The sequence below is a fragment of the Somniosus microcephalus genome, chromosome 11 (assembly GCF_052327205.1).
Source record: "Somniosus microcephalus isolate GS21.2 chromosome 11, FLI_Smic_1.0, whole genome shotgun sequence".
Taxonomy (NCBI): Eukaryota; Metazoa; Chordata; class Chondrichthyes; order Squaliformes; family Somniosidae; genus Somniosus; species Somniosus microcephalus.
The window spans coordinates 51,346,865-51,366,119 of record NC_140997.1 but is presented as its reverse complement, the minus strand read 5'-3'; the positions used below and the strand labels follow the sequence as shown (position 1 = coordinate 51,366,119).

The following is a 19,255-nucleotide window of genomic DNA, read 5'->3' as shown; positions in this document are numbered from 1 at the left end:
GCTGTAGACTGCACCACCTTGGCATGGGCGGCAGCAGTCTGGGCTGGCTGGCTGATAGGCAACTGTAATGGCACTGTTGGAGGGGCAATGGTGGAAGTGCAAATGCTGTCATCCTGAGAGGACAAGTTCTTGCTCCACAGAGCCACTGCCATTCCCCTGGGATGGCGCCTCAGCATTCCTAGCCATCTGTTGGAGGACAGATTGCGGGACTACTGTCATGATATACCTATCAATTCATTCCATGAAAGGCGACGAGTTAAGATAGTAACTATAGGTTTTTATTGGCTAAATAACAAAGAGCCCACCCTCGTGGGTGATCGGTTCCAACAAGGAAGAACACTAGCCAAGCGGTCACCTTTATACCTGGGCAAGCAGGCGGAGCCATGGGCGGAGTCAGCTGAGGTATGCCTAGGTATAACAGCGTGCGTGGCAAGAGGTAACCTTGTGTAGTGATAACAACAGTGTAAACAGTGATAACAACAGTGTAACAATAGTGAACGGTTAACAGTGGTTTACCACATTCACCCCTTGTTTAAAATTGAGTCCGGCGGGGTGAAGTGTACTACCAGTTCGTGTATGTCAGTCTCTCAGGAGGCCTCATAAGCCTTTCTGATCGACGCAGCAGCGGCGGCGGTGGTGCAGTATCCGATGTTAATGCTGGTGTCTGCGTGGTCGACGAAGGCTCCTGGGGTTCCGGCATGCCGTCTACAGGAGCTGGATTTGGGGGAGTGGTGGGGGGTAACGGTGGTATCTCAGAGGTGCCCGAGGGTGCGAGGTCTCGCAAGGAGACAGTGTCCTCCCGCCCGTCTGGGTATGCCACATAGGTGTACTGGGGGTTGGCGTGCAGGAGGTCCACTCTCTCGACCAGGGGGTCCGTTTTATGGGTCCTCACGTGTTTCCGCAGCAGGACGGGCCCCGGAGAAGTCAGCCATGTTGGTAGCGAGGTTCCCGTAGTCGACTTCCTGGGGAAAACAAACATTCGTTCATGGGGGGTGGCGTTAATGGCAGTGCAAAGCAGTGACCGGATGGAGTGGAGCGCTGCCAGGAGGGCTTCCTGCCAGCGAGAGGTTGGGAGGCCCTTAGACTTTAGGGCTAAGAGGACGGCCTTCCAAACTGTCGCGTTTTCTCTTTCCACCTGGCCGTTCCCCCGGGGGTTGTAGCTGGTGGTCCTGCTCGCAGCAATACCTCTCGCGAGCAGGAACTGGCGAAGTTCCTCGCTCATGAAGGATGTGCCCCGGTCGCTATGTATATAGTTCGGGAACCCGAACAAGGCGAAGAGGTCGTTCAGGCATTTGATGACCATGGTACTGGTCATGTCTGGGCAGGGGATGGCAAAGGGGAAACGGGAGTACTCGTCAATAATGTTGAGGAAGTACACATTACAGTCAGAGGACGGGAGGGGCCCCTTGAAATCGATGCTCAAGCGCTTGAAGGGGCGGGTGGCCTTGGTCAGGCTTGTTCTGTCCGGCCTATAGAAATGCGGTTTGCATTCGGCACAGGTTTGGCAGTTCCTGGTCATGGTCCTGACCTCCTTGATGGAGTAGGGCAGGTTGCGGGCCTTAATGAAGTGGTAAAGTCTGGTGACCCCGGGGTGGCAGAGGTCGTTGCGGAGGGTCCGCAGTCTATCAACTTGCGCGTTGGCGCATGTACTTCGTGATAGAGCATCTGGGGGGTCGTTGAGTTTACCAGGCCGGTACAAGATATCGTAATCGTAGGTGGAGAGCTCAATTCTCCACCTCAAGATCTTGTCGTTCTTGATTTTGCCCATCAGCTTGTTATTAAACATAAAAGCAACCGAACGCTGGTCGGTGAGGAGGGTAAATCGTTTGCCTGCCAGGTAATGCCTCCAGCGTCGTACCGCCTCCACAATCGCCTGGGCCTCCTTCTCGACAGAAGAGTGTCGGATCTCAGGACCCTGGAGGGTCCTTGAGAAGAAGGCCACAGGTCTCCCCGCCTGGTTAAGGGTTGCAGCTAGGGCGAAGTCGGGTGCATCGCTTTCCACTTGGAAAGGGATGGACTCATCCACTGCGTGCATTGTGGCCTTCGCAATGTCTCCTTTTATGAGGGAGAAGGCTGCGCACGCTTCTGCCGTCAGGGGGAAGGAGGAGGTGGACTTCATGAGGGGTCTGGCTTTGTCCGCATAATTGGGCACCCATTGGGCATAGTAAGCGAAGAGCCCCAGGGTTCTCTTCAGCGCCTTTGGACAGTGGGGGAGGGGAAGCTCCATGAGGGGGCGCATTCTTTCGGGGTCGGGGCCGATGACTCCGTTCTCTACTACGCAGCTGAGGATGGCAAGGCGCGGGGTGTAAAACACACATTTCTCCTTATTGTAAGTGAGGTTCAGCCGTTGGGCCGTACGGAGGAATTTCTCCAGATTAACATCGTGGTCCTGCTGGTCGCGGCCGCAGATGGTGACGTTATCTAGATAAGGGAACGTGGCCTGCAGCGCGTTCTGGTCAACCATCCGGTCCATCTCCCTTTGGAAGACCGAAACCCCGTTGGTGACGCCGAAGGGAACCCTAAGGAAGTGGTAGAGGCGGCCATTCGCCTCGAAGGCGGTATACTGGCGGTCCTCAGGGCGGATAGGGAGTTGGCGATAAGCTGACTTGAGGTCGATGGTGGAGAATACCCGGTGCTGTGCAATCTGGTTGACCATATCAGATATGCGGGGAAGGGGGTATGCGTCCAGCTGGGTGTACCGGTTTATGGTTTGGCTGTAGTCGATGACCAGGCGGTGTTTATCGCCGGTCTTAACGACTACGACCTGGGCACGCCAGAGGCTGGTGCTCCCCTCGATGATGCCCTCCTTCAGGAGTCGCTGCACCTCAGAGCTAATAAAAGCTCTGTCCCCGGCGCTGTACCGCCTGCTCTTGGTAGCGACGGGTTTACAGTCACGGGTGAGGTTAGCGAACAAGGAGGGGGGCGGGACTTTGAGGGTGGAGAGGCCGCAGGTGGTACGCGGCGGGCGGTTTAAATTTTGCTGGTTGCAGACTGAGTGGGGGGAGGGATCCACCGTAAGCCAAGTGACACTTTGAAGGTGGCTTTGGAAATCCAGCCCTAGTAGGACGGCAGCGCAGAGCTGGGGCAGGACGAGAAGTTTAAAGTTTTTATATTCCGTGCCCCTAACCGACAGGGTCACCACACAGTAGCCGCTGATGTCTGTTGAATGGGACGTCGCCGCCATCGAGATCCGATGGCGCGTTGGCCGGACAGTGAGGGAGTAGCAGCTCACCGTGTCTGGGTGAATAAAACTCTCCGTGCTTCCGCTGTCGAACAGGCAGGTCGTGGCGTGGCCGTTTACTTCGATGTCCATCATGGACTTGGACAGATAATGCGGGAGAGCTTGGTCAAGCGTGACGGAGGCCAGTGTATGGCTGAGTGAGCTGCTGTAGTCTGCAGGTGAGGCGGTGGTCGGATCTGGAGACAAAACGGCAGCCGAGTGCGGTGAACAAAATGGCGGCGCCCATGACGCGGATCCCCACGAAGTTGGACAAAATGGCGGAGAAGATGGCCGCCCCCACAACTCACATGAGGCACTGCTGGCGTCTGTGGCTTTCCCCCTGCAGGCGTTTACGAAGTGGCCTTTCTTTTTGCAGCCGGAGCAGGTCGCGTTCCTTGCAGGGCAGCGCACCCTTTGATGTCTCGCCTGGCCACAGAAGAAGCAGCTGGCGGCCTGGTCGCGGAGGTCCGCTGCCGCAACAGGTCCCGGGGGTGGCAGTCCCGATCGATTCCGGGACACCGACCCCGTAGGTGGTCCCAGGGGCGGCGGTGCGAGGGGTATTGCGGCCGGAGTCGGGCCCGAGTCCCAGGGTCGCGCAGCACTGTACCTGGAGTACGCCTCGAGGTCCCGATGGGCCACTTCCAGGGAGCGAGCGATGGCTGCAGCTGTTTTCAATTCGAGGTCCTTTGATTCGAGCAGCCTTTGCCGTGAGTAGTCGGACCGAAGGCCTTTCACGAAGGCATCGCGGATATTTCCTTCAGTATTTTCTGCAGCCGTTACAGCTTTAAAGTCACAGTCCCTGCCGAGTGTTTGTAGCGCCCGTAAAAATTCATCTACAGACTCTCCTGGCTGTTGCGAGCAGGATCTTAGGAGATGTCTGGCAGACATTGAATTTACTGGGCTCCGGTACTGCTCTTTTAGCAGGTTGAGGGCGCCCTCGTATGTAGCAAGGTCTCGGATGAGTGCAAATACTTTAGGGCTCACCTGGGCGGTCAGGACTCTTAATTTGGATTCCGGAGGCACGCCGGAGGCTCCCAGGTAGGATTCGAAACAGCTCGGCCAGTGTTCGAAGTCGAGGGCTGAATTCGCTGCCTGTGTGTTTAGATCCAGGTACGGCGGTCGGAGGGCTCGCAGCCAGGTCGGCTGCTGGGGCTGTTGTAGCTGGCCGTTTGGCTGCTCGTTTGGCTGCTCGGATCCACTCATTTCAAAATTTAGCCAATAAAATTGATATACCTATCAATTCATTCCATGAAAAGCGACGAGTTAAGATAGTAACTATAGGTTTTTATTGGCTAAATAACAAAGAGCCCACCCTCGTGGGTGATCGGTTCCAACAAGGAAGAATACTAGCCAAGCGGTCACCTTTATACCTGGGCAAGCAGGCGGAGCCATGGGCGGAGTCAGCTGAGGTATGCCTAGGTATAACAGCGTGCGTGGCAAGAGGTAACTTTGTGTAGTGATAACAGTGTAAACAGTGATAACAACAGTGTAACAATAGTGAACGGTTGTGAACGGTAACAGTGGTTTACCACATGTAATACCTAGCAAGCCCCTTTCCACACTCGTAAACCCAGCCACAATGGCAGCAGTCTGATCTTGCGTGGCAGCAAGCTGAGCCTGTATGACAGAAGTCCAAGCTTCCATTGCAGCACTCAAGACATTGAGTCGCTTCCGCTTGTGCTCCAATGGAAGCTGCGACATCGCCCATCAAACCCAGCATCATGGTTGGGTCCACAAGTGCTCTAATGGAATTGCTCATCACTTCCATCCTGGAAATCATGGGCTCCAAGCTCCGTGCAAAGCCCCGTGCAATGTTGGAGCCAAACTCCTCCATGCTCCTCGACAGTGAAAAGAGGCTTACTGGCAGGCCTGCCATTGCACCAAGCATTTCCGTGTGCATGTCCATCACCCTTCCTCTGAAGGCCGCCCCATCGAAGTCCTCTGCAGGGAGCTGGCACCTGCACTACCCTTTTTCCCTGGCCTGGCTGCAGCCCACTCGTGCCCAGTGATTCACCACGTGCAGATCCTGCCTCTATACCACCCTCTAAAGTTTGCGCAGTGCCATTTTCTGAGCTGGTGCCTGGGAGCGTCTGATTGAATGATGGTGTCTCTTCTTCTCCATTATACCACTCTACCATTTCTTCCTGCACAGGCTGGCTGGTGGCAGTTCTTGGGTAACTGAAAGGAGAAAGGCACAAGGGTCGAGTTGTAGTGAGGGGAGTAGTGGGGCGGGGGGGGGGGGGGTGGAAAGCAAGATGTGCATGCTGACACCATCAGCAGCTTGTAAGCGAGAAGAGATTTTGGGATGAGGGGGAACTGGTATGCAAGAAGAAGGATTAGGTATGAGCATATCGTCATCATCAATGCTTTCAGCCTCGCCAATTGCCATGGCTTCAATGATGGCCCCTCCAATTATCTCCAGCACTATCTATCCAGCTGGGTCAGGTTCTGCAGCCGTGCATGTCCCCTGCCTGTTTACTCTGGTTGTGAACCACCTTGGCCTGCAAGAGAAGTGTGTCAGTGGGTGTGGTGCAATGTGTTTGGGTGATGTCCAACCTGTCATGGTTGAATAGCTGGCATTGTGTGCAAGGTGTGAGATGTGGATGGGAGGCTTGCAACAGTGGTAAGTGTGTGAGGGTGAGGTGAAGCTATGTTTGTGAGGTACGAGTTGTGATTGCTAGAGATTGTCGGTAGGTGAATAATGGGGGTGTGGTGCATTGAGCGTGTGAGGCAACTGGTGCAATATGGCATTTGAAGATGCATTCACTCACCTTGACCACTCATGTGAGGTCATTAAACTTCTTCTGGCACTGGATCCATGTCCTGGGGAAAGACTGGTGGCACTGACTGCTTCAGTGATCTCCTCCCACTGCTTTTGAAATGTGTCTGGAAGGCCTCCTGTGGATAGAGGACCGGTCTCCTCCTATAGACCTCCTGCAAAAAAGCCTCCAGTGCTGCATCGGAGAACCAAGGTGTCCTTTCTCTGCCCTGCTGAGATATTGCTAACTTCCAGCTCCAGTCAGAATGAGGTACTTCTCTCTCAAAGCACCTCCCCTTTAAGAAGTGCAGACAGCCTTTCACTCTGGAAGCAATCTTTAAATACAGAGCAGACTTTTCCCATGATATTGGGCCCCCTGTGGAGCGCTGAGCCAATCACTAGTGCATTTAATGCTGGGCTCAGCGCTGCAATCATGTTAATGAGGAGGCAGCACGAATTTCACATACTGCCTGCATTACTTTCAATGGGCGCGGCAGATCCCGCATCGCGATCCCCGTGCCCATTTTTGGGCCTTATCCAATTTAGCCCCCATTGTGTGTTGTCTGCAGAAGAAAGGAATGCTGCCCTTTGTTGGCCCCATGCTCGTCGGTCATGTTAAGGCTCTGAATAATTGTACCTAGAGTCTACGAGATGGCAGAACGATGTTCTGTCCACCTCGCATCAGATACATGCTTTCTGTGGTCATACGTGTTAGCATTAGAGCAGTGATGGCACTGCATGGTGGACGGAAGGGAGGAAAAGCAGAGTGGAAGTTACAGAAAGAGACAAATTTGTTTTTACTTCCACCCATGAGCAAATCAACTAGCAACAGAAATAAACTAGCATTTTCATATTTGAGAAGTCATAATGATAGACTTTGCTCTAACCCAAAAGTGTCCAATGTGTTATGCCAACACTGGCCATAGAACTATAAAATTCCAATTTACTCACCAGAGCTTTTCATCTCCTTTAGTATAATTGGGCTGCATTCAATTTCCTCTTGATAGTCAATCAGAAATCTGGATTCATCTGTCTGGGATTTCTCTTCATTAAGGTATTTTGAAACAGAGGAATGTTGACTTTCATTTTGTACACTTTCTTCAACTGTGTCATTTGCATTGTGAGTAACATGTAATGCTGACAATTGCACATTATACATCGTGTTCTCATGGGCCTCATTGGACATCTTTTCTAAAATAGGAACAATGGAATGCTTTATTTTCTTCAGGTTACTGGTTTTATCATTACGGTCTGAAGAAACAAATTTAAGATCTTCAACACCAATAATACGGAGGACTGGTTCAGCATCCCATTTCTTATCTAAATTGAGGGACTTCGCACAGTTCTTCTGGTCCAGCAGCTCAGGAACCTTGGTTGAATATGTTTTAGAAGCTCTACTGAAGTCCTCTTTTAATACACATGAAGAAATATGAATGGCACTACCATTTGTAGCAGTTATATTTTGATCAGCAGTTTTTGAGGGCGAGTTTATAACCTTTTTCAGCAAATTAATACTCTGATGCCACTTTTTCTGAGGACATTGTTTTTTAGTTTCAAGGTGACCATTGGATTGAATGTCTTCCTGACTTTTTAAATTTGCATTCGCAAGCTGTCTTTCTGTTATACAGATGTCAGCTAACTTTTTGAACTTGGCCTCAATGACCTCATTTTTGCAATGAAATGTTGCACTTTGGTTTAGTTCAGATTTTGGAATATCACTTTTTGCACGGTTTGAAATAAAGTGTTGATCAGGTTTACCACCATCTATGCCTTCTGCATCTATGCCCTGCAAATGGTTTTCCTGATTATCGCATTCTTTAAAGGGTTGTTCATTCTCACTGTGATGTCTTCTTCGGAGTAATGCTTCCCACTGCTGGCGGTCACTTGCTCGAAGGGTTTTCTTTGCTCTGAAAACCTTCCTTGGAGCAATATTTGCAACATCCATATCTGGTTATCTACAATATTCAAAAAATAAACTGGTTAATAGGATTATAAATACTGAAGATATTAAATGAGGGCAACTATTACAATTCATCTACAAGTACTAAATTCTAATTTTTGTACAATTTTTCAGCACTTACCCAAGATATCTTTGACAGGAGATATCTAAGTGGAGTATGTAACTAAAATTGAAACAGATTCCAAATAATCCTATAAATAACCTGTAATTTTTGATTAACCAACTAAACTTAAGGAACTTCCAAATTTTCACTGCACCTCCTTCCACAGACTATATACAATATGTCCATCACTCATTCTACCGTAATTATTTAATCATCTGTGGAAATGTTCTGGGGAATGTCTCCCAACTCTCAAAATATATTTAAGAAAACCTCCCATTATTCAAATCTGGTCAGCTGCTTGTCATTTCTTTTTTATATAAATGCAAAATATGTGCGTGAAGAACCAAGACCAGTCATGGAAGGATTGAAAGAGCTGAAGCAAATAAGAGATAAATCAGAAAGTACTGATTAGATGATGCCAAGCATGGGTTAGAAGAAGAGGCTGAAGGTTAACGGTATGAAGGAAGAGTGAAAGACCGAACAGCCACTGGAGAACCCAAGTTGATAGAAAAAGAATTAGAGGATGGGCGAACTACAACACTGATAAGGTGATGACACAGCGCCAGCGGTGCAAAAACCAGTATATTCAAAAGGTGTATTTGTGCTTCTTGCCGTCAATCACATGCTTAACGAGATGTTTTATCACTTTTTTTTTTTGAAAGTCAGTTAGTAGAGCATTAACTCTTTTTCTTGGGAGTCTGTCCCACATATGAGGGAGAGGGAATAAAATATATTGTTCGGTCACATTTAAAGTTCATGAATTTAGTTTGTTTATAGGGTTTTTATTCAAAATATTTTTCCTCGGGTTCAGCATTTCAGACCATTCATGCAGGCAAGCACTTCCTGCAAACCAGAGTGTGCGTTTACCCACTTAATATCTAGGTAATTTGTAGTGACCCATGGATTGAGCAATAAATCTCAAGTTGCTGTATTTCGGTTTACTGGTTACATTCATGTGCCCTCTCTCAACTTTGGAAGATGGCAGAATAAACATTCCACTAGACTAAACTGCCAATAAGACTTAGTGAAGAGAAAATAGGTAAGGGAACAGTAGTAATGACTCACTGTAGATTTACTGCAATTAACTATAACTCCTCAGAAGACAAAAATAACAGTCACATTTGCTGCACTAAATTTTAATGTGAACTGGTACTGCTGCAAGATCCCTGATGGCTTCAGATGGGTCTATTTAATTGGGACAAGACAGATGAGATTACATTTCCAAAATATGACCAGGACAAAATAAATTTAAATATGCATCTCAAACTCAAAACCCAAAGATGCTTGTATTTAAACAGCTTGGCTCCTCACTCGGATACTTGTCACAGACATAATGGCCATGAAATTCAGCTGCGCAGCGCCCAATTTTCAGGTGCTAAACTACCTCCCAAGCCTCCAATATGGCAGGCAGGAAGCGCATGTTCATTACAAGCCAGAAGTGTGTCATCCGCCATATTGGTAAAGGCCACTTTTTTTTTTATTTTTAAAAAAGCACTATGCAGTGCTCAGGCCTTAAACAGGCATTAGGCCCTTTGCACATGCAAATAAGGGGTGTAACTCCCATTTGAGGCCCCTACTACAAGGTTGGTTTGCCCCGAGGCAGCCGGTGCCAGCTACACTTAGGATAATCAGGTCTACAAAAAAAAAGGAGCCATATAGAAAATAGACTATGTGCATTTCCCAAACAGTTCTAATTCTTGCCATTTAACCGCAATAAATATAAAAATCAAAGTAATATAAAATAAACAAGGATAGAATGTATGACTTTAAAATGAGCACTGAATTACATCTGCGGTGCTGGTGCAATGATCCCCTCCCCTCTAACCTTGCTTCACTTAAAGACTACACTTGGTCCTGACTCCTCCTGTGCAATGTCACAGGAGATCAATTATTAACACTTGTGTTCTCCAGTTCTACATTCAGAGACCAAGTTTACACTTGTGCCTATTTACGCCTCTCAGCATTTGGATCATGTTCCTCCTCAATCTTCCACCCAACCCCGAGTGAAAATCATTCCAGTGCCAAGAGTCTGCGTAACTTGGGGCCTCACATCCCAGAATAAACTTTGCTGCTCTTCTCTTAATCCTCTCCACTATATCAATGTCCTTTTTAAGGCTGTGTGCCCAAAATTGTATACAATTTTCCAAGTAGAGCATAATCAATTATCTGTACATTATTTAGAAAACTTGGTTCGATTTAAAATCATTAGGGCCTTCGTTAAGGCTGGTGTAGTACATTTCTTCTGACTTTCCCAACCTCCTGCAATTGGGTCCTTACAGCTCATTAAAGAACATAACATAACAATTAGGAGCAGGAGTAGGCCATAAGGCCCTTCAATAAAATCATGGCTGATCTTCGAACTCAACTCCACTTTCCCACCCGATCCCCAAATCCCTCGATTCTCCATGAATCCAAAATCTATCTATCTCAGCCGTGAATATACTCAATGACTCAGCATCTACTGCCCTGTGGGGTAGAGAATTCCAAAGATTCACAACCCTCAGTGAAGAAATTCCCCCTCATCTCAGTCTTAAATGGCCAACCCCTTATCTTGAGACTATGCCTCCTAGTTCTAGACTCTCCAGCCAGGGGAAACAACCTCTCAGCATTTACCTGTCAACCCCCCTCAGAATCTTATATGTTTCAATGAGATCACCTCTCATTCTTCTAATGTGACGGATATATATAATATTGTTTCCAAGCTAGCTGTATGTTAGGATTTTGACTTTGTTTAACAAAACTGCTTTAAAATGTGTAAGTTAACCAGTGTGAGAGAATAGAATAGAGGATATCTTTGCAAATTTAATGATTCATTCCATGGTACAGTAGTTTGATAATGGAATGAGTGTTAGTTTTGCACAGATAAAGTAACATGAACAGCTTGAATATAAATAACTGAGAACAAGCAGCTACGAACATCAAAACATCTAAAGGCCAAGAATGGCATGTTTGACTCCAAACTTGGGGAGGGTTTTCCTCTGAGAGTTGAGACAAAGAACTCAACGTGCCATTGGGCACCTTGGTTTAAGAAGAACCCTTAGAGGTCAGATAGTCCAGTTCATTCATATTAAACATCAGGCCCACCCCTGAAAAGGGAATAAAAGCAAGACCCTAAAAGTTATTAGAACATAAGAAACAGGAGCAGGATAGGCCACTTGGCCCCTCGAGCCTGCTCCGCCATTCAAGAAGATCACTGCTGATCTTGGTCTCAAAGCAACTTCCCTGCCCGCTCCCCATAACCCTTCACTCCCTTATCTTGCAAAAATCTGTCTATCTCCACCTTAAATGTGTTTAATGACCCAGCCTCCACAGCTCTCTGGGGCAGAGAATTCCACAGATTTAGGACCCTCCAAGAGAAGAAATTCCTCCTCATCTCAGTTCTAAAAGGGCAACCCTTTATTCTGAAACTATGCCCCAGAGTTCTAGATCTCCCCACGAGGGGAAACATCCTCTCTGCATCTACCTTGTCGAGCCACCTCAGTATCTTATATGTTTCAACAAGATCATCGCTCATTCTTCTAAATTCTAATGAGTATAGGCCCAACCTGCTCAACCTTTCTTCATAAGTCAACCCTCTCATCTCTCGAATTAACCTCGTGAATCGTCTCTGAACTTAGCACAGATGGTGGAGGGAAAAGCTATACAAGAGTGAGACTGGTCTAACACTTTTCCGGGAGCAGACTCAACCCATTCTATGAGGTTCTAGATGAGAGGGAGAAAGGCCGCAAGTTGGAGAACTGTTCGCGCATGCCAGCCGTTCGTCCGATCGAGACCGATACCAGCTGCTTGTTATGGTCGTATGTTTTTGCTGTATACCTAGTGTGTTATATTTCGTCTTAAACTCTGATTAAACACAATATTCCCATCATATTGGTTTGCAATCTATCCTGATTATTTGAAAGACCAGAGATAAGCTAATATTAACAAATTGGCTAATCTCAACAAATTGGCAAGCCAGCTAGGAGTGACAGTGTTGTTCTTTGCTTTGTAGACGTAGGCACATCTCTTGCCTAGGTAAAATTCTGTTTCATTACGGCAATAAACCCACTCAATCTTAAGGCGAGCCGTATGCTCTCTTTGGTTTCGAAGGCCTCTTTTATAGCCAGTAAACACAGCTTTGCCCCACAATCTTCCAGGCTGAATAGCCTGCCCAAGAATCCTAGATGGAGGAAGATTGTGGTGCAAAATCCAAGTGCCCACACTAATCGGGCACTGTTGCATAGTCCCCCTCCTCCCGATGGGCCGTGGACCCACCTTCAAATTGATTATATAGGGCCTTTACCTACAGGATCTTCTGGTTTGCGGTATTGTCTGGTCATGGGTGATAAATGGATGGTGGCTTTTCCATGTAAAACAAACACCGCATTGACAGGTGGGGAGTGCCAATTCAAGTTGATAGCGATCACACTTTACCGCCCAAATTTTTACTGAACTACACCGGATAATGGGTATCTCACATAAACTTCACATCTCCCATTACCCACAATCATCTGGAGTGGTGGAAAGAGGAAACTGAACTCTTAAAACTATGTTAAACACATTTTGCGCAGATCACCCTACCAAATGGTGTGTTGCCAATGTGTCTAATGGCTATTAGGTCCACCCCACATAGCACAACGGGTATCTCGTCCTACCAGGCTATGACCGGACGACTAATGCGAATACCAGCCCATCGGTTAACCCCTTCAGCCACACCCTTAGTACAGGAAATTACCAACCAAAAATGGCTTGAAACAGTGGTAGAACAAACTAACATGTTCGTAGCTACACAAACAGGCAAATCAAAAAACCAGGCAAAGAAATACTTCGACAAGGAGGTCCGACCATTTGAGTATCAAATGGGAGATGTTGTAATGGTACTAAACTATGGGAAGAAGCAACACTGCTTCGAACCAAAGTGGAATGGCCCCTTCCCGATTATTGACAGGGCCAGTCCCTCGGTCTATCTGGTGCAATTCCCCAAGAAAAAAAGGGAGGACCAAGGTGGCTAAATGGTACCATATCAATCAGTTGAAAACTGTGAAAGAGTAAATATTGCATATTTTGCCTTGCAGTTAAGAATGATAACGAAACACGTGACATGCTGCATCAGTCATCGAACCCTTCTGCTGGGGGTCATCATATACATAAGACACCCGAATGCCTCGCCACCTCTACAGACCTGGTCAAGTACTACAGGCAAACTGTTCTGGACTTATTACATGCAGATAGCACCCTCTGGTGGTAGCTATTGTATAGCAGCGTTAGTATACAGCAGAGGTCATTTGACCTAGTTCCTGTCTTGACCCCGGAAGTAGTTTCCCAGAAAGCAGCTACTGAGTAATGGAGAATCTTCCATGAGGGATTCTCAATCCTGTGTCATCTCATCTCACATGCTAGGCCAGACGCAATATCTGTGAGTATCCTTGTTTGTTAACATGATAGCAACTTTGTCAGTGTAGTATTTGACAATACTTTGTTTATAAAAAGTTATTAGTTGGTATTTACAGAAGTCTAGCTCCAATGTTAGTTAGTATACTATTAGTCTATTCTATTGTTGTAAATATGTTTATATCTTATGTAACATTTAATGTATAGTACTCAGTTCTATGTACAAAACATACTTTGTCTTTGTTTACAGTTTCACAAATTTTTTCAAGTAAAGCTTCAAAACAGCAAACTGGCTTCTCGAGGAATTATTTGAATAAGTGTTTAACTTGCTGGATAACTAGATAGGAGCACATCTAGCGAGACCAGTACACAAACCAATGACGGGGGTATATCATGTCAAATTTTGAAGGAAATGTGTGAAGTAAAAATCATATGCGAGGGATGTGTGGTACGTCCGCCGACGGCTGTTACTTGGGTGTACCACCTTTTGATTCCTGAAGGGCACGGAGTTCTGGTACAACTACATTGTAGCACAGGGGGATACAACCCTGAAGCACTGGGAGGCCGAGCCCTGGGGTGGTACCGGAAGGTAGCCACAGCATTGGTTAAAACTGGACTGATTGGGATACCCTATGAAGTAAAGAGTGAAAAATGGGACATTAAGAACTATGATTTGAATTGGTCGTCTTTTTGGCCAAGACACGAGGGTGAATATCAGTGGAAATCCAAGTGGCAAGAAAATAATGAGAAATAACACACGATGCTGTGCGTGATGGTGTGTTAGCAGTGGGGGAATAGTTGTAACAATGCAGAGAAAAGAGGTCACGATAAATAAAACCAGTAACGGGAAAGGAAACTGTCCCGAAACAACAGAAGGTCCCGATAATGGTCTGATAGTAGCCCGTACTCATGAGCGTTTGTATAATGAGATCAGATATGTGATCGTGCTAGTAGTATTCAATCTTTCGGCGGTTCAAATGCCAGAGGGGTTATGTAATTACACTTACGTGCTATTCTAAGGAAGGAAATTATACCAAAAGTAGAAGAAGGAAGAGTGGTCTAGGGGGAATGGGTAGGAACAGGAGCCACAACAGGCACTGCGGCATGGAATAGAATAGAATCTATGTGGGAACATGAGGCTATGAGGGGATAATTAAAGGGAATTTTAACCAAAATAAATAAGGGAGGTTCAGACCAAATTAAAGAACTGCAAGAAGCACTAAAAACAACCTTAGACATGGTATACAATTTGAGAGATTCAGGACAAGGTTAATGAGATAATCAAAGAATCTGAAGGAAGCAAGGACCAGTTTTCAAAGGATGTCACTTGTGCTATGTATGGGAATTTCCTGCTGGATCAGGTACAGAAGGGTCTAAATGATCAGATACCCAACTTTGTGAGTGACAGACATTTAAAGAAATGGTTTAATAAGACTGAACCATGGTGCAATGCTAGGAAATATGGGTTAGCTTACTACGCCAAATACCATGCCCAGGTGGGGAGAATAATGATTATTTATAAGCATTCTCATACCAGTAGTCCTATGGCTGCCTCGATTGAACAAAATAAGTAAGTGGGAAGTGTTCAGGGTTGAATCAATAGGATCTATGGAAGGGAAGGTACACAGGCAATATGAAGAATATCCACACTACTTAATTAAGCAAGGCATGACGTGGAAGGCCCCTAATCTGGATTGTTGCACAAACAATAAGAGATCCTGGATTTGTAGATGTGACAGTCTGGAGCCAGGGATACCAGCGTGCGGGTTCACAGTAAATAATCACCTCCTTGTACCATCCAAGTACAAATATGGGGGGGGGGGGCAATCAGACTCAAAGTAGTTACATAGGCCAGGGATGATATTGTGTGATCACTTCCGCCACCTGATAGACACATGGGCTAGACATCTGCCGGGTCAGATGGCCAACCTTCTGTTTAAAACCCAACGAGGTGGTTAGAGTAGGGAATGCTTATTTGATTCCAGTAAGAACTCACAATGTAACTCAAATACAAGTCAACGTCACTGTGCAGCAGGAGGCCCTAGAGGCAATAGTAAAATTTGGATATCCAATTCCACCATTATCTCTCAGTTTAAAATCCGTAATTGAAAGAAGTAGTACCTCTCAGAAACATTTGGTTAAGATGCAACAAGATAATACCAAAGTTGAGTAAGCGATAAGTAAATCAGGGGACCACGAGTGGCGGTATGTAGCCTATAATACCAGCCAGCATCCCTGGGCATGCATGGTATCAGCAGGCCTAGTGATTGCCCAGTGTATGGTCCTAATGGTCCTTATTATGATGTCTTGCTATTTGAAATGTCTGACCCACCAACTGAACCATCGAACTAACAATTTAGAGCTGGCACGATGGATGCAAAATCAAAAATGAGAGGTCGAAATAGAATTTTCTCCCCCTCAAGGTGGGGAGTTTGTTAGAAATTAGGGTATCCAAAATATATGGGGTTATTATGCGACTGTTTACATGGCTGTATTTGAACTTGAGACAAAAAGTCTCTTCAGACTAGTACAGGAAACTTTCTGACGGGACCGACGTGGTGCCGGTTCATCAACAATTCCGGATAACCGAACGCTATAGTAAAAGATACGGAGCTCAGAGCTCCGTATAAAGCAACAAACCCTGTTGCAGCTTCAAAACAATCGGCACAAGTTGCAAGCGTCTCTGTAGCTTAGCAACAGCTTCAGCTACACCCTTGTACAGCCATAAATGGAGTAATAAAAGTTATCTGAACAGACTCCTGAATTTTGCCGGTGGATAGAGCGTTCCGGTTATTTAGGGGCTGGTTAATCAAAAGTTTCCTGTATTAGAATAACTAGATAGATGCTTAGAATCTGCTTGTGTTTTGGTTCTCTGTGGATGTTATAGCATTCCGCACTGTGATGGATATATATAATTTTGTTTCTAAGATAGTTATCTGCTGTTTGTAAGTTAGGATTTTGACTTTGTTTAACAAAACTGCTTTAAAATGTGCAAGTTAACCAGTGTGTGAGAATAGAATAGAAGATATCTTTGCGAATTTAATGATTCATTCCATGGTACAATAGTTTGATAATGGAATGACAAGTTAGTTTTGCACAGCTAAAGTTACATGAAAAGCTTGAACATAAATAACTGATAACAAGCAGCTACGAACATCAAAACATCTGAAGGCCAAGAATGGCATGTCTGACTCCAAACTTGGGGAGGGTTTTCCTCAAAGTTGAGATAAAGAACTCGGCGTACCATTGGGCAGCTTGGTTAAGGAAGAACTCTTACAGGTCAGATAGTCCTGTCCATATTGTACATCAGGCCCACCCCTAACAAGGGAATAAAAGCAAGACCCTAAAAGTTCTGAGCACAGACGGTGGAGGGGCGAACTATACAAGAGCGAGACTGGTCTAACACTCTTCCGGGAGCGGACTCAACCCATTCTTGGAAGTTCTAGACGAGAGGGAGAAAGGCCGCAAGCTGGAGAGCTGTTCGTACACGCCAGCCGTCTGTCTGATCGGGACCAGTACCAGCTGCTTGTTATGGTCGTATGTTTTTGCTATATAACTAGCGTGTTATATTTCATCTCAAACTCTGATTAAACACAATATTCCCACCATATTGGTTTAGTTGATCCTGATTATTTGAAAGACTCGACTGCGGTCAACGAGCCGGAAGTGGACTGCGCATGCGCGCTGCCGGTTCCTTACTGGAGCGGGTTCGTTAAAAAAATGTAAATGCCGGGAGGGGGCGGGCTGCGAGGGAAAATGTCAGGAGGGAGCAGGCGGTGAGGAAAAATGCCAGGAGAGATCGGGTTGTGAGGAAAAGTGCTGGGAGAAAAAATGCTCTATGGAAAAAAAAAGGTTCTGGTTCCGGATTAGTGCACAGTACGCTTCTGCACAGCTTCCAGTCATTGACAGGAGTCACTCCATTGTTTGAAAGACTAGAGATAAGCTAATATTAACAAATTGGCTAATCTCAACACCACTCAATCTCTCCTCATAGAACCCTCCCATCCCAGGGATCAATCCAGTGAACTGGTGCATGGCCTCTAAAGCAAATACTGTACATCCTTCCTGAGATAAGGAGACCAAAACTGTGCACAGTACTCCAGGTGTGGTCTCATCAAAGCCCTGTACAATTGTAGTAAGACTTCCTTACTCTTGTACTCCAACCCCCTTGCAATAAAGGCCAACATGCCATTTGCCTTCCTAATTGCTTGCTGTACACCTGCATGCTAACTTTGTGTTTCCTGTACGTGGACACCTAAATCTCTCTGAACATCAACATTTAATAGTTTATCATTAAAAATATATTATGCTTTTCTATTCTTCCTACCAGTGAATAACCTCACATTATACTCCATCTGCTACATTATTTCCCACTCACTTAACCTGTCTATATCCCTTTGCAGGCTCTGTGTCCTCCTCACAGCTTACATTCCCACCTAGGTTTGTATCGTCAGCAAACTTGGATACATTGCACTCGGTCCCTTCAGCCAAGTCATTAATATAGATTGTAAATAGCGGAGGCCCAAGCACTGATCCTTGTGGCACCCCACTAGTTACATACAGCCTGCCAACAGGAAAATGACCCATTTATTCCTACTCTGTTTCCTGTCCGTTAACCAATCCTCTATCCATGCCAATATATTACCCCCAACCCCATGAGCCCTTATCTTGCGTAGCAACCTTTTATGTGGCACCTTATTGAATGCCTTTTGGAAATCCAAATATACTGCATCCACTGGTTCCCCTTTATCTAACCTGCTAGTTACATCCTCAAAAAACTAATAAATTTGTTAAACACAATTTCCCTTTCATAAAACCATGCTGACTCTGCCTAATCATATTATGATTTTCTAAGTGCCCCATTACCACTTCCTTAATAATGGATTCCAGCATTTTCCTGACGACTGAGGTCAGGCTAACTGGCCTGTAGCTCCCCGTTTTCTCTCCCTTCTTTCTTGAATAGCAGGGTGACATTTGCTACCTTCCAATCCACTGAGACCGTTCTAGAATCTAGGGAATTTTGGAAGATCACAACCAATGCATCCACTATCTCTGCAGCCACTTTTAGAACCCTAGAATGGACTCGATGGGCTGAATGGCCACCTATGCCATATGAATCTATAACTCTATGTAGGCCATCAGGTCCATGGGATGTCAGCTTTTAGTCCCATTAGTTTCTCAAGTACTTTTTCTCTACTGATACTAATTATTTTAAGTTCCTCACTCTTATTAGCCCCTTGGTTCCCCACTATTTTTGGTATGCTTTTTGTGTCTTTTACTGTGAAAACAGATACAAAATATTTGTTTCAAGTCTCTGCCATTTCCTTATTCCTCACTATAATTTCACCTGTCTCAGCCTCTGAGGGACCAATGCTTACTTTTGCTATTCTCTTCCGTTTTACATTCTTGCAGAAGCTCTTCAATCTGTTTTTAGATTTCTTGCTAGTTTACTCTCATTTTATTTTCTCCCTTAATTTTTTGGTCATCCTTTGCTGGTTTCTAAAGCTCTCCCACTCCTCAGGCTTATAAATATTCTTCACAACATTATAAGCCTCTTTTAATCGAATACTATCCTTAAATTCTTTAGTTAGCTACGTATGGCTCACTTTTCCCGTGGAGTTTTTATTTCTCAATGGAATGTATATTTGTTGAGAATTTTGGAATATTTCTTTAAATATTTGCCACTGTGGATCTGCCGTCAGACCTTTTAATCTAATTTTCCAATCTACCTTAGCCAACTCGCCCCTCATACCTATGTAATTGGCTTTATTTAAGTTGAAGACTCTCGTTTCAGATTTAAGCATGTCACTCTCAAACTCAATGTGAAATTCTATCATATTATAA

At 45.7% G+C, this 19,255-nt stretch overlaps 1 protein-coding gene across 2 annotated transcripts in view; it reads right to left on the bottom strand.

The window, feature by feature from the left end:
* Window positions 1–19,255, bottom strand: part of atf7ip2 (activating transcription factor 7 interacting protein 2) — a 142,495-nt gene that overhangs the window by 92,677 nt on the left and 30,563 nt on the right. For both annotated transcript variants that reach the window (XM_086000622.1, XM_086000623.1), the window contains exon 2: window positions 6,930–7,933. In XM_086000622.1, the coding sequence (XP_085856748.1) occupies window positions 6,930–7,923 (994 nt within the window). In that variant the 5' untranslated portion in view covers window positions 7,924–7,933. The remainder of the gene's footprint in view (window positions 1–6,929; window positions 7,934–19,255) is intronic.